This window comes from Cygnus atratus, chromosome 2 (genome assembly GCF_013377495.2).
Source record: "Cygnus atratus isolate AKBS03 ecotype Queensland, Australia chromosome 2, CAtr_DNAZoo_HiC_assembly, whole genome shotgun sequence".
NCBI lineage: Eukaryota > Metazoa > Chordata > Aves > Anseriformes > Anatidae > Cygnus > Cygnus atratus.
Genome location: NC_066363.1, coordinates 1,177,015 through 1,192,500, shown reverse-complemented (window position 1 = coordinate 1,192,500; position 15,486 = coordinate 1,177,015). Strand labels below are relative to the sequence as shown.

The 15,486-nt window shown below is 55.7% G+C and overlaps 1 protein-coding gene across 1 annotated transcript in view; it reads right to left on the bottom strand.

The window, feature by feature from the left end:
* SETD2 (SET domain containing 2, histone lysine methyltransferase) overlaps positions 1 to 15,486 on the bottom strand; it is a 69,640-nt gene that overhangs the window by 14,134 nt on the left and 40,020 nt on the right. Inside the window, exons 14-18 of the mRNA XM_035554421.2 lie at positions 8,443 to 8,491; positions 7,437 to 7,617; positions 3,594 to 4,269; positions 1,416 to 1,550; positions 696 to 835 (exon numbers count right to left, since the gene is read on the bottom strand). Of these exons, the coding sequence (XP_035410314.2) occupies positions 696 to 835; positions 1,416 to 1,550; positions 3,594 to 4,269; positions 7,437 to 7,617; positions 8,443 to 8,491 (1,181 nt within the window). The remainder of the gene's footprint in view (positions 1 to 695; positions 836 to 1,415; positions 1,551 to 3,593; positions 4,270 to 7,436; positions 7,618 to 8,442; positions 8,492 to 15,486) is intronic.

Genomic DNA, 15,486 nt, shown 5'->3' with positions numbered 1-15,486 from the left:
GAAGAAATCCTCCCTTTGATGCTGCACACCACTAATCACGGCTGTCCCCGAGCACACCCAGGCTGCCAGGGACCTCGCATCCGTACGGCGTTCCATCCGCACAGCTCCCAAGGGCTTGAAAAGGCTCCGCAGAGCAGGGTTATTTGCCTGGCACCGTCACCGAAGCCACACGGGTATTTTAGGGAGCTGGAGACGTACAAGGCTCCTCTATCTGCTGACTGAGGGTCTGTACCCGAGGCTCTCAGCAGGGCCGGGAGCGAAATGCCATTCCAGCAGCGCACGTGGCACGGGGCAGCTAACAAAAGGAACGTTTTTAAGCCAGTGATGGGAACAACAGAAGATTTGTAAAGAAATAAATGATCTGTAGTAAAGGATCTGTGCAACCATGTCCAGAAGCACAGCCCGATCTGCCACACGGGGTGGTGACTCCAGAAGGACTCAGGTGGGCTCAGAAGCCTCCAACCTGTCCCTGTTTCTGAGACACACGAGGCTGAAGGCATCGTTTGCATGGAAGTCGTTTGCAATGCATCACTGTAATCATCCCAATGAGCCTGACACGTGTGGGGTGCTGCCCTGTGCCACCGCGGCCGGCTCTCTTCCACCCGCTCCATCGCTTGAGCGAGCTCAGCCCGAAGCAGCACAACGCTTCCCTCGTCATCTCTTCCCTCGTTATCCCTTCCCTCGTTATCCCTTACCTCGTTACGACGTGGTAGTAGTAGATCTTCCCCTCGGGATCCCGGGCTGTTTTCCAGTTGGGCGGCAGGACGATCGTTTTGGGTTTCGGAGGGGACGGCGGGGGCAAGTCCAGGAGGTTATTGCTCACCACAAGCTCTGGCTAAAAACAGCACAGAAGTGATGGAAAACGACGGGCAGCAGTGCCACAGGGCAGAGCAGAGCAGCCCTGTCCCCCCCGACAAAGGCTTTGTTCAAGGTAAAACTTAAAAAGGTGTTGTCCCAAGAGGTGACAGCATAATGTTTCGCTGTCTGCTCATCAAACGCCCCTTGTAGCCACTTGCTCACACCCCGAGCTTCTGAATACAGCCACGCTGCCACCACTGCTCTGAAATCCCCCAAAGCAGCACACAGCACAAAAACCAGACCATCACTGAGGATGGAGGGGCTGCAGCAGCAAAAGCAGCCCAAACTGCCCCCGGGTGCCCTCGTGCTGCCCATACAGAGCCTTCTTGGGTGTGCTGGCCCAAGTTCCTGCCATCGGAGGGATCAGAACTGGGCTCAACGCCCCCAAAACCCTCCCACCAGCTGCCCCCAGCCCGCTGGAGGTGAGCAGCCTGCACGGTGCCGGCACGGTGCTGCAAGGGAGCTCCTTCAGCACTGCCACTGCTGTCGGAGCACCCTGGGGTCACCCAACGCCCGAGCCCACGTGTACGAACCCCCCGTCCCTCCTGGAGCCGTACCTGCTGGATGGGCTGAGGCTGCCCGGCCGCTACGATGGTGGTGACGGCGGTCGGGGGCTGCACTATGACGCCCTGCGGGTGAGCCGTGTAGATCTGCTGCCCCTGGATGTACTGGAGGCCTGGCTGCGCGTAACTCTGAAACGGAGCACAAGGGGGTTGGGTCAGCGTCGGTCCTGGGAAGCCCGGGGTGAAGGGTACAGCGCAGCTTCCTTCACTGAAAATCCCATCGTGGAAGGAAAATGAAATCTACCCCTACTTCCAACACGCAATGAGCTCCTACAGAAAAAAAAAACAGTGATTCTGACCAAAACGAGGGATCTTTGAAACCGTCAGGTGTGAGAGGAAGGCAGGAGGAACTCGAAACAAAAAGCTTTGGGCACTCCACTCAGCCTCACTGCCACACGTCTCGGTCTGCTCTCTGTCCAAAACGCAAAAAGCCCCGAAGATGGAAAAACACAGCAAAGAAAAGGTTCAAGAAAGCCCCCCAAAGTGCTTGAAGACCTGGACGTTTTCCTCTCCAGGCACCGAGACCCAAAAGTTACAGGGAGCTTTGGCACAGCCTCTGTCACTGCCTCCCCCGTGGGATGGGAGGAAGGAAAGCGAGGTTGGGTGACGCTGAGCGGTACCGCTCAGAGCCATAAGCCAGGAAGAATTCAGGGAACAAAAGAAAGGCAGTTTCACTTTTTTTTTTTCTCTTTTTTTTTTTAAGTAGTCTGAGACGCCAGCACAGTGCCTGCCTGCCGCAGGGACGCTGCACGGGGGCACCGCAGCCCGTTCCTCCAGCTGCAGGAAGGAATAATCCTACAAGCACGAGCAGCACTGACGAGTAGTTGTGCTGAACTCATCGGATCCTTTACTTACAACCTACAATGGAAAATGGATGGGTTTTGTCTTACTGCTACACTTCTGCCATTAACCTGTGTGTCCCAGGGAAGCCTGCATGACTCCTTCCTTCTGCGTGCATCCAACACTAATAACCACACACCGACACGTCCGATCGGCGCTGCCTTGTGCCCTCCTGGGGAACCCTCGCTCCTGTTACAGGGAAAGCATTTACTTCTCGTCTGAATGACTATTTCAAGGAAAACGAGAGCATATCCTTCAGCATTTCCAACACGACGTTGTTTCGCTCCTCAGAAAACCTGCCCGTGGGCCACGGAGGGCAGCCCAAGGAGCCACCGGTACCTCCGCTCCCCAGAGTGGCCGGGGCAGCCCCTGCAGCTCCAGCAGGCTCCAGCTTGGGTGGGCAGCAGGACCCCAGAGCAAGATACACCAGCTGGAAACTCAACACGGATCATCTCCGCACCCTCGTCGAGCAGCGGTCCCGATGCCGTGATGCCCACCTGTGCTAACCCCCGATTTACAGAGAGTAAGGGAAAAAGTTGGCTGCTGCGTTAAGGGGAAGAAGTCTCGTGTCCCGAAGGACTAAGGGAAGGTCACACCAAAATAGAGCAGTAGGAACCAGTGGCTGAGGCTGGATTCAAGGAAATGAGCTTTGTATCGTGAGGTCTGTAGCCATAAAATGGCCCAGGTGTCACCTTCGGGAAGAAGGGGGCATCGGCAAGGTGCTGTCCAGCTGCACACTTCCTCGGTAAGGAAGAGAGAGGGCCGAGAGCGAATTTCTACACAATTCCCAGCTCCAGGCTGAGCCCGACTGATGGGGACACACAATTCAAAAGGAAACAGAAACCAAAGGTTGGCCTGTGGGGTTTCAGCCATCAAGAACTGGCAGCTCCAGACCCCGCGTCTAGCAGCCTGCTGAAGGCAAGCTCACAGCTCGCCTTTACTGCCTACGTGTTCGGTGCCGGTGGAAGCTCTAACCAACAAATATCTGCTCAGCGCAACCAACGACCAGAAATAACCGGGCATGACTTGTGTAAACGGGCTAACAAACATCTCTGCCCAGCTGTGAACTCCTGCCTGGCCCCGGTGGCTACGATGTATTGTGTTTGTATACCGAAAACAAGCCGTATAAACGGGTTTTTCTCAGCCCCTTGGACGGAATTTTATCTCCACGACGCAGCCGAACACCAGAGCAAGGCAGGATGGCCCCAGGCAGACACGAGCGAAGGGTGACCACACAAAGCGTTTCCCCTTGCAGGCTGGCACCGTTCCTTTTGGGGGCATTTCGGGCCACGCTGCCTCTGAAAAGGTCACGTTTTCCCCCGGGGGGATTACCTGTACAATCGGCGGGGTCGTCTGCGAGTACGGGGACGTCACCCCGTAAACAGTCTGACAGGTCTGTCCCTGGTAATATATGGCTGGCTGGGACTGGGCCGGCGAGTACTGCTGCTGCACCGCCACAGTCTGCTGGCTCGAGTCCCACACCCCGTAGCCCTGGCCCTGCACCGCTCCCGCGGCGGGCACGGGCAGGACGGCCACGTTGGCTTCCTGGTGGACCACGCTGTCGCTTTGTGCTACATACTGCGGCGGCGTGACCTCCAGCGGCGTTGCTACATGTTGGACTACTGGTACCGGCTGGGGGGCCGGCATGGTGGCTTCCACCGAGTGCCCGACCAAGGGCTGCGGGTGCTCGTAGGCCGCCGGCGAGCACATGGAGTCCATGGTTGGGGTGGGCAGCAGCACCTTGCCGGCGTTGGGGTTGCTGGGGTCCACGTAAGCCTGCATGGGGTAGCCGGGCGGGTAGCCGATGAAGCTGTGGTGGGGCGTGCCGTAGCCCATGGAGTCGTAGGGAAGGGGGGAAGTCATGCCCAGGTTCTGCAGCTGCTGCTGCTGCTTCTGGGCCTCCCGCTGGGCCACCTCCTGCTCGAACAGCTTCCTGCGCTCCTCTGTGGACAGCTTGTTGCGATCCTTGAGCCGGACTTTCTTCTTCGAAGACGCTGGCGTGTCATACCTGGAGGGGAAAGAAAAGGTAGCGCCGCGTGAGACCTCAGCAGGGTGCGGGTCCTGAGCAGCAAGGAAGGGGCTGCTGCTCATGGCGTGCCACAAACGTGCTACAGCAGCAGCAACTGCTCCAACTGTTCGGTTTTCAGCTGCCTGACCGAGCGTGGTGAGCCATGGAGAGGAGGAAGAGCCGCTGGTCCAGCTGCTCCGCAGCAAGACGCCCGCACCCTGCCGCTGCTGGAGGTCCAAAACTGGAGCAGAACCAGCCCGGGGGACCCAGCAGCAGAGGGGGGACAACATCCACCATCCCGTGGGCCAACAGGGAACCCAGGGGAGAGTGGAGAAGCGAGGAGCCCTGCGGATGGGCTGGGCACCGCTGCTCCAGCCCGAGCAAGGCACCTTGGACAACAGCACGGAGCGATTCCCCCAACGCCCGCGCCGTTCTTCCCTTGGTGGGCTGCCCACGTCTCATTTCATTTCATTTGGCTTTCAGGGCGTGAGCATGGCTCACCCAGGGACCGTTTTGAGCTGCGCCCCATCTCTCCTGCTGGAAGACCGAGCCCCGTTGTGGCGGAGCCGCCGGGCAGCCCCCCCGTGCCGCAGCCCCCCCAGCTCCGACGTGCAGACGTTACTAAGAACAATGGAATGGCAAACAACACATTGCTGTTTAGAGTTATGCTATTTACTAGACCGCGGTTTTAGCTTAAAAAATAATAAAGTGTGGATGTTTTTTTTTTGTTTTTTTTTGTTTTTTTTGGAGACTAAGAATTTTCGTCCTGAGATGCGGAGCAGCTGGAGGGATTTTTCCAAGGAGTTAAAAACAAACAAAAAAAAGCCTAAGGACTTTGATCAGACCTCAACCATGGAAAATTTCAGATCAAAGGTAGATATTTTGAGAAGTTACGAGTGTGGTAAAACAGGGATTACAAGCAAAAATGGTTTGCAGCCATAAGTATAATGGATTCTACAAAGCATCCCGTATATGCTTAATATCCTAACTCCGTGTTCATGTGCTGGGTTCACATATCAAAAGCACATTGCTACCAACACACACACTTAAGATGTTCCTTCGTTTCCTCACATTCCCAGAGTAGCTGCGAGCATCTGTTAATGTGAACCTCATTGACATGAAGAGTTTAATTTAAATAATTCAAGTCCTTCCTGGCGCCGCCTCGGGAGTTTACATGAGAGGCAGCTCGCGTGAAGGGGCAGGCAGGAGAAAATCGAGGACCCAGCGTGGAGCGCGGCACGGCGCGCTGTGTTCATGCAAACCCTCTCCCCTGGTTTGTTTTTTGTCCGCTCCAATCCTTGGTACTCCTTTTCTACCTCTTCCTCCCGCGCTCACGTTGCCGTCCCGCTGTGCTCGGAGAAGTTCAAGCCTTCCCTTCCAACAAATGGATCAAACCTGGGGCGCGTGCACCACGGAGGGAACAGGGGTGGTGGTGACTTCAGAAGGGGTCAGAGCTTCCCAAAGCTCCGGTTGTGTAGGGTCCTTCAGACAGCAACTGCTGGGACCAGAGGTAAAGAAACCACAAAATGCTGGAGGGCAGAACTTGTACATTCTTAAGGGAATCTTACGGGTTTGAGTCTGTCGTAAGGGTTTTTAATACCTGAAAGTGGCCACGGTATGATGGGCATCCAGGGAAAGAGAGCTGTTCGGTGTCAGCACCACTGTGGGACCGCTCACCTCCTCCCCAGCGCTCCCACCTCGCCTGCCAGAGCTTCTTCTGCTCGTCCCTGGCTGGAAAAACTCCCCGCCACCCAGCCAGACCTGCTTCACCCAAACACACCGCTCGCTTCGTCCCTTTCCCCATCTCCTGACGCACCGCAGTTACTCTTGGCTCTCTCCACTTCTGCCCCCAGTCATCCCCGGTTTCCATCCCCCACAGGGATAATTACAGGATCGTGGATTTGTGTCTGATTTTCTTACCAGACATTTCAAACTTTCCCAGTAAGCTCCCTACGAGGACAAAGTAGGCTCGCCTGGCTGACTCACCAGCAATTGTTCCCTAATTACTACGTTGCTTCAGATCCTATTTAAGAGGGACAATAGGAAACTGCCTTCTGTAAAGGAGATCCCTTGGTAACTGCACTGCCTTTAATGTGATCTAAAGTCTCCCTGAAAAACAAGACGCATAATGTTTTCCTTTTCTTAATTAATAAAGAACTGTCAAGTAAGGAAAACCGGCAACCCACGTGCAAGAGAAACAAAACTAGTGAGAGTGGAAGCGCCACCGGGGTAACAAACAGCGCCGGGTCTGCACGTAGCAGCTTCTCTGAACACGGTGCCAAGTGCCACGATGGGCTTGCTATCTGGTTGCCAGCCTGTTTGTGGAGCCGGTGTTCAGAAAGAGCTTTCTGCTTTTAAATGCGCTGCAAAGAACCGAGGCAGCCCCAGGACAAAAGTGGCCCCGGGACAGAGGCGCATCCTCACCCGGAGCACCTCCAACCCACCCGGAGCATCGCTGGCTGCATCGGGCAGCCGAGCGCTGACGAAGCAGGAGCAGGAGGCAGAACAACCTCAAGGCCTCCAAAACCACCCTGCTGCTCCTCCACGGGGAAGGGGAGCGGGAGCAGGGGGGGCGGTGCTGCTCAGCATCCCTCCTCCCAGAACCTTTCAGCCGGCTCGCAGCTTTTGGGGGACGTCCGCTTGGTGAAGGAAGCTGTTTTGTGTTAGAAATGCTGTTTGGCCTGGGTGCTGCTCGTCTTTGTGCAGGCGTGGGCTTGCTGCAAGCTCAACTTTACGATTAAAATGTGTGTCCCAGGTACGGCGGGGATAGGTGACGCAGGGCACAGACTTGGAAGGACTCTGAAAACGCCTTTACCTGAGCCTCCTTCCCCCATTTCTGAGAGCCACGTGTAACTCCCTTTAACACCTAATTCCCCAGAAGTATAAAACCACCTTGTGAAGATGAAGGTGCGTGTTACCAGAGGGTCACCAACACCAAGGAGCCGCACAGCCCCAGGAACAACGACAGGCCGGGGAGCACAGCCCGCCGCGCCCCCAAGAGAAGATTTTCCTCCCCATCCCTGCGTGCTTTCAGAGACCACCAGGGCCGACTTCCCCAGCGTTTAACCCTGGCAGTGCTCCCACGCACCCAGAGCTCTCAGACCAAGGTGATCGCAGCACCCAAACCTGTGCCAGCTGTGCCACGGAGGCCGCCCGAGACGACTTGCCTGTCCTCCGGCCTCTTGGTGCCGCGCTCGTACGCCGAGGACGGCGGGGACAGCGAGTCTCTGCGCCTCTTCTTCTCCTTGCTCTGGCTCTGCCGCTCGGGATCCCGCTCCCGGCTCAGGACGGGGTTCTTCGGGGTGGGAGTCTGATCCCTGTGGCCAGACGCCTCTCTCCCACGGTCGGCTGTTAGGGGAAACGGGTAAAAGGAGAGAATTTTTTACAATTCAGCGCGTTTCTAGCTCCCGTAGTTTCAGTGGCTCCTCTGTCTCAGCCAACAGAGTCTCCATTCAAGCAAATTACAGGTTGCCTTGTATCAGCCTCGGGACTGCAGTGTGGTTAAAATAAAACTTCCATCTTAATTTCTATTTTTAGGTACTTCTCCAGCTCCTGAGCTGTTACCTAATGGATGAAAATGCATCACGCTTATTTTTAGATCCCACCGGTTTCCCCTCCTCCCATTCTTCCAGCAGGAAACCTATTGCAGAGTGGAAAAATGGTGGCTCCAGACCTCAGCACACATCTCCTGAAGCGCTTTTACACCCAAACACGTGTTTATGAAGCAAGAAGTCCCCTGAGCACATCGCCACTGACACAGAGCCTGTACTGAAAGCCACGGTGCTGGTGGGATCGGGCTCAGCCGGGAGCTGTTTCACAGCCACTACGGAGTTTTCGGGTCGAACAAAAATCCCAAATGCGCCCTTTGCACTCTTGCTTCCGCCTCCCAAGAAAAATTTAGGTAAGGGGAAAAAGGGGAGAGATTTGCAGACAACCACCAAAGCCCGGAGGTAATGTTTTAGGGGGTAATGTTTTGAGGGACCAGAAATTGCTCTTCCATCAGCTATCTGAGCTTCCAGCGCTGTGGTTTTGCATCACGGGCTGGTTTCGCTGGACTCAGGGCTGGGACACGGGAGCAGCAGCTCAGCTACCAAGGGGCCCTCTCGTGACACCATACCCTGTGAATATCAATCTGTTTTCTAGGCATACGTGAAAAAAAGCATCAGTACGTACCACTGCTCTCCTTTTCTGCTTGACTCTTCTTCGGGATTCGGTACACCTCCTGCAAAACAAGCCACAAGCCAGAGTCAGATTTTCAGCTGGCCACGAGAGAACACCCCCAGTGCCTGCAGGGCTGCAAGAACCAGAACTCTTAACTCTAGCCATTTAATTGCAATTTTAAAACAAACACCCCAAAATTGTCCTTTGAAGCAAAGTTCTGTTTTTAAGCGAATCATCGTGGTGCTTTCTATATGCTATCCTTCATCAGCAGTTCACATTTGATGAGTCTGTGGGGTTTTTGTGCCAGTGGGGCAGCCGCTGTCCCCAGCTCTACGCTGGCCATCCCACCCACACGCCGTGAGCTTGGGGCTCTGTTGGAATAGCGAAAGGATGATTTTGGCACCCCCGACCTGTCCAGAAGCTCACTATTCTCTTTGCTTCATGTATTTAACAGCCCTCCTGCGCCCGGTGGTGTTTCTAACCAGAGGCAGGAGCAGAAAGCGCAGCCGCAGCAGCAGGTCCAGGCAGCACGGAGCAGAGGAAGACTCACGAGGCAGCAGGAGCACTAACATCTCTCCTTTCCTTTTGAAGCCTGAGCCTGCTGCTCATGCCCACCGTGCTCCCGCGAACCCCTGAGCGGAGCCCGAACCCGAACCCGAACCCGCCGAGCTCCCAGCGAAGCAGTCGGGCTGCCCTGCCTTTGCCACCGGGCCCCTTCCCCGAATCCCTCCCACTGCACCGAGGGATTCCCTGCCCCGCACTGCCACCACCGCTGCCCATTGCCTGCAGCATTCCTGACCAATATCTGAGCGTTAATGCAATTCCCAGTGCTAAATGATGCATTTGGAGGTACAATGATGCATGCAGAATGATGTATGCATGTGTGATGTACGCAGAATTGAGCAGCATGGTTCAGTGGTGGACTTGGCAGGGCTACGTTAAAGGCTGGATAAAATGACCTTAGAGCTCTTTTCCCACCTGAATGATTCTGTGATTAAAAAAAATAATAATAATGTTTTTGCATGTTTTTTCTGCACGTGTTTTAAGGCAGGTCACGCTTCCAAAGTCTTCGCACCACCCACTGTAACTCTAAGACGGACAGCAGGAGATTCTGCTGGCCTGGGGGGAGCTTACAACACACGGCTGCTTTGTTAGCTAGGTTTTTCATGCCTCGCAAGGACTTTTGGAACATCCTCCGGCCACGTCCTGTCCGTTAATCATCCCTCTGGTCGTTACAGGCACTGCTCTGAGCCCCCTTTGCTCCCCCTCCAGCGCTGCTGCTGCTGGCACTGGCCGACAGCCCCTCGCCCGCATCCTGCCCCCGGGCTCGGGGGGTGCTGGCAGTGGAGCCAGGCTCAGCGGGCTCTGTCCTTCATTTAAAGCCAGAAGTAAAGGCAGAAATAAAGGGAAGAAGAGCCTCGAGGAAAGAGCCAAGCGGGCGTGCACTGTGCCAGGCTGGGAGGGAATTCTTCGCGACGTCAGGCTTTTTGAGGCAGAAACCACGTTTGTGGACTGCGCGCTACGTGGTGCTGAACTACAACACCCTCATGGGCACGAATAACTAAAAAACGTGTCCATTAGCTTGGCAAAACGGGACAGGACTTGGAAAGGAGGATGAAAACCTTCTCAGAGTCCTGGTTTTGCAAATAAATGTGGGGCCTGTGACTGCCCCAGCTGAGGGCTCAGCGCTCCTGCTGAACGCCACGGGATCACGCAGCGGCGGTCGCCGGAGGGCACGTTAACCAACTGTGTCACCGCTGGCCACAAACCGAGTGTTATATGCACCAGTGTGCTCTCAGCCGTGTTTTCAATGAAATATTCTGGCACTCAGTGTGCAAATAACATGGTGTCGTACTAGGAATGCCAACGGTCCCACCTGTATAATGGATAGACACTATATTGCGTGCATATGCACTATATACACATACTTATACACACTATATATGTACGTGCATATACACAATATACACGTATGTACATATACACTGTATATATATTGGCTGACTGTCTGAGCCCCGGTATCCTAGAAGATAAGGCTCCTTTTCTTTTATTTCCAGCTTGGATCAAGCCCTTGCTCCCTGCTCTCCTCAGAAGCAATTTCAGCAGCTAACAGCAGCACCTACTCAGTTATCTTCTGGCCGAACACAACAAACTGGCCAGGTGAAAGGAAATAAGATCAAAGACAAGAGGGGTGGGAGGCCACAGAGATGAGATCCCTGCCTGCACGTGCTCGGAGACTAATCCACAGAAGATAGCATTAGGGCTACACAAAGAGGCTGTCCTGGTGCGATGTGCTGTGATCCTGGACCTCTACGTTCGTTAGGGTGTGCGTTTTGCTAGGATTAGAGACCAAGCAGAGTCAAAACCTGAGCAAAACCTGCTCCATGAGCCTCCGAGCAGCGTTAATTCTTCGTACTCAATGTGACAGCAAAGGCACCAACAGAAGCTTGATGCCCCAAGGGAAAAGCACCGCGGTGCCTTCAGTGTGGCACCAAAATATCCTTTAATTTAGGGTATGGATGAGGCAGAGGGGGAGTTACAGGAGGAGCGAAGGCTGCTTGTGTTATTCCACCAGTGCTGAGCGCTGCCTGCCTCTGCTTTGGGATTCAAAGCTTTCCTAAACTCAGAAAACACAAAGCTCCAGCTCAGCTTGACTGCAAGATCCTCACCCTTAGGTAATCTTGAGTTTATAAGAAATTTGCCGCTGAAGCAGCTCCGGAGGAGGGCCGCGCTCATCCTGCCAAGTCCGGGGCACGAAGCGCGCAGCAGCAGCGGGGCTGGGCAGAAATCCCCGTCGGGGCGCCCCTCGGTGCCACGGGGACGCTGCGGGGCGAGGGGGGCCCTCTGGCTCCTAGCCTGCTTTAGTAGCAGCTCAGGTCACCAGGTGGAACCCTCGGAGCAAAACAAAGCATTTTCTCTTAAAATCCCAACCCTCGGCCCTTATTTTTTAAAGGTGGTTGGAAATGATTCGAGGGCCACCTCCGCGGCGCTGCCCGGTCGCCCCGGATTACATCAGCCCTCAGCAATGTGCCCACCTCCAGCGCCGCGGTTAACGAGAGCGCCCGGCTTTGAGAGCCCTGCTTTTATTGTTTTAGAGGAAGCATGCGCCCCGTGGGCTGAAAAAATGCATTTTCCTTTGGTGAAAGAAATGAAAGGATAAGGGATCCTCTTGTGGTCTGGTCACAAGTCACAGCCACTTCCAAAGTGCTGCTGGAGGTTATAAAACGGGATTGGGGCAGAGATTTGTTTTACAGTAGGGTCAAATGCCTATTCTGTTTTCCTTTTTTTTTTTTAAACTCCTCTTTTTAAACAAAGCCTGGTGCACACCTTGCTTCTGCTCTGCTCTGGGCTCTGCCAGGTCCCCGCACCGCCGTAATCCTGCTCCCTCCCGTGGCTTCCCTTCCCTTTTCACCTGCCGGACAAATTCAGTGCGTGCCCTGACCTCTTTCAGCACTGAGAGACATCCATAATCCGTAAATACGCCCTTTTTAATGTTCTTTCTTGCTCACACGTTCGCTATGGATGGAAAGACCCGAAATTTATGGCGTGTTTTGAACTAAATCTAGGGAAACAAAGCGGTAACTCGCTGCTTGGGGCGGGAGGGATGTGGAAGGAAGCCCCTGGATTAGGAAACCCTACGCAGCTCTGTGAAATCTTTAATAGCCAAAAAACCCTGCGTGGGACCGAGGTGACTTCCCCTGGAAGATTAGAGGTGTGGCACAGCAGTGCCCCAAGTTGCCCTTACACTCACTTCTTTAAGCCCTCTCCAAGCTGAATCCCGGAGGCAAAAGTGACTGTGCCAAGTTATGCGGGAGGATTTCTCTTACTGCCTTGTTCCTGCAGCCCCGACAGCACCCGTTGGCGCTGGATTTTCTCTTCTGTTCTCTCCCTCCTGCACCAGCACCCCCAAAAGCCCCTCCTCGGATGCAGAGCGGAGCAGCACGCCGTAAAACCAAGCAGAGCACCTCGGGCAGCCCACGCCACGCTCCCACCGGCACCGATCGCAGAGGAGCCACCGGGGCACGAGGTGCCGAGGAACCAGCGCAGGGGCACAGCAGCAGCGGCAGGAGAGGAGGTGCTGGCTCCACCGGAGCTCCCAGCTCCGAAAAAATAAACAGCAGAGCACGCGACGTGAAAGTACTGGAAGGAACGGTCCAAGGGAACGGTGAACTGGTGCAGGGAGGCGAGCTGGGTACGGCCGGAGGGCGGCTCCGCACGCAGCCAGCACCGCCGGCACCGCTCCGGGGCAGAGCGGAGGCAGCAGAGCCTTTGAAACGGCCACAGAGCAGCACGTGGGAACGGCTCTGTGAAAAGCAGATGGTGGTCAAAGCAGACGCGAGGCAGGGCGAGCTCCAAAGCAAGCCTGTTTTATTTTTGGAAACGGAAGCCGCTAGCTCGAGCGCGCAGAGCTGCTAGCCCAAGGGGAGTGCCGCTAGCGGAGCCCAAACGGTCCTCTACCTCTGCGAGCAACTTTTGACGAGTTACACAGAAAGTTAGATACAAGATTCGAGTCTGTTACAAACGTAAGAAAAGAAAAAAGCCCCGAACTGAGGCTGGCGGGCTGCACACGCACCCGTCCTTGACCCAGGAGGGGGTAGGTGCAGCAGGGGAGTCGCGTCCCGAGCGCATCCCCATCCGCGGCACACGTGCAAGAAGCTACAGGACGATGCCGAGGTACGGAGGGGAGCGAGGACTAATCCCAAAACTTCCTTAAATAAAGGCCAAAAAAAAAACAACCAGCAACAGCCTGGCCACTCACCAGCGCCTATTGTTTCCACAAGCTGCTTCTTGCTGTAAGTTACGACAAATTACAAGCGCCCTAATTGGAGCCCGCGATGTGCGTGCCGGAGCGAGAGCCGCTCACCCCGGGCTGCAAATAGGGCTGGCGAGAGCAGCTTCCCAGGGCTGCCTCTGAAGATGTGTCAAACGTGATTTGGAGAGGTTGGCTCGGGGGAAACGAAAAGCTCAGCTCGCCGGGGCCACCCAAGCTCTGCTATCCCTATCAGGGTAATGATTAAGCTCCCAAAAGGGTGTTTTGAAGCAGAGAAAGTCCACCTCACCAAAGCCAAACGGCTGGGGCACTACCTCGGCCCTGAGCTGCTAAATGGTTATGAGAAGTGTTCCAGTAAGACCCCTCAAATCCAAGGCGCTCGGTTCTTTCCAAAGGGGTTTCTTAAAACAAAATACATCTATTTATGAAAAAAGAAGCCTTCAAGTAGTAAGGACAGGGTTTGGAGCCTCACAGCTGCAGCTCCTGTCCAGCTCTCTGGTTCTCTAAGGGATGGATTTTAGATGTATGGGTAGCAGTTGGCTGCAGGACGCTTATGGGATGGGCAGTGGAGCTGTAGGACCTGCAGGCTGGCTTTGGGGTCAGCAGTGATAAAACCCAGCAGCCAGAGCACCCTCAGAGTGCCAGCGTTAGGAAAGCACACCGCGCTCAGCTCCAAACGTGCCTGATGCCCCTCAGCCTCAGCACTGAGACGTCACCCCTCAGAAAGCCATCGCCGCAGCTCCCTAAGGGCTTAACACCCGCAAACCCCAGGCACCAGAGGGGTGCACGTCCTCCGTGCCACGCTCGGCGGTGCCGGCCCTGCCGCAGAAGGTGCGGGTGCTGCCAGAACACACCGAGACGCCGAGAGAGAGGGGAGCGCACCGGAGCCGTTCACCATCGCAGCACATCTGCCCCGGGTCTCATCGCGTGCATCCATCCACGGGGACCTTACCTGCCACGGGACAGGAGCACAATCCTCAGGCTGGAGCAGGCTAAAGTGCTGGGAAGAGCCACGCGTGCTCTCCAGCCCCTGCGGTTGGGTCCGTTTTCAGCATGGGGGTAAAGATGCACCGCGTCCTCGGAGCGCGGGATCCGCGGGCACGAGCCCAGGCTGAAAACGTCCCCTGGCGGGCGGTGTGGGTGTGTGTGTGTGGTGCTGTGGGTGTGTAGCAGTGGCCACAGCTCCCTGGGGGTTACGGGGCCGGCGTGCCCGAGCCCCGTAAGCCAAGGCAGCTGTCCTGTGTGTAGAGGTAGAGAAAAAGATAGCTCACTTAATCCTTTCACGCCAGGAGCTGGGTTTTTCCCGGAGCGACGTCCATTGCCGGCAATGGACGCACCAAAATAACGTCGGCAGCACTGAGTTAACCACCTCTGTCCTCTTTTCACCTATCACTTTTCTCATGCATCATCCAGCTTCCCAACCATCTTCCCGTCTCTTCACGGTACGCACGCTACGTTCGCTCCCTTCTTCAGCACGGAGTTGAGAAAAGGAGACACATGGTCAGCTGGTGATGTTAACAAGCTCCTTGCTGCCCTGAGAAGCTAGATGGAAATGGGTGAAATTACCAGGGGGGTCATCAGCACCACTGGAGAGGACATAGCTTAAGTTACGAGGTTTTCAGACCCCCGCCCCCCCACCTCCCGGCCACCCTCCTGCCAGCTCCGTTCTTTTCCTTTAGGAATCGGCCACCTCGGGCTGCACGATTGTTAACCAGAGACCGGTTACCCAGAAACCAGCATCTGATAGGCGAAAGGCGGACAGAAGCAGTTAACTCGTGACCATGTACAGCACAGAAGGCACCCACGGGGTCGTGGTTTCCCCGAGAGCACTCCGCTTTTCGGGCCAGCTCCAGCGACAAACGCCCGCCGTGCCCCTGCGAGCGCTGCCCCGGGCTGGCAGCATCCCTGCCGCGGCACGAGGTAAGCACTAAGCACGCCCAACAAACCACCGAGGGGACGTGAATCCACATCCCAGCTACCAACCCGCACTGGTGACGGCTCCGTGAGCCGACCACGGGCTTCGGCACAGGCCCCCCGGGTACCCCGAGCTCCTCCGAGCTCCGGAGAAAACCCCAAGCCCCCTGGGACCAGCGAATGTCGGACCGAATCCGGGCTCACAGCACCGTTTTGGAGAAGTGGCCTGTTTTGGGCATCTTTTCCCTTAGTGCCTTTACGTGTTTCCGCTGCGCTGCTCCACGTTTCAGCCCTGCGGCACGTGAAAACCTCGCGCTGCAAACACGGGTCTGGGGGGTCCCCGCGAGCGTGTCTCCAAAGCAGGAGCAGGA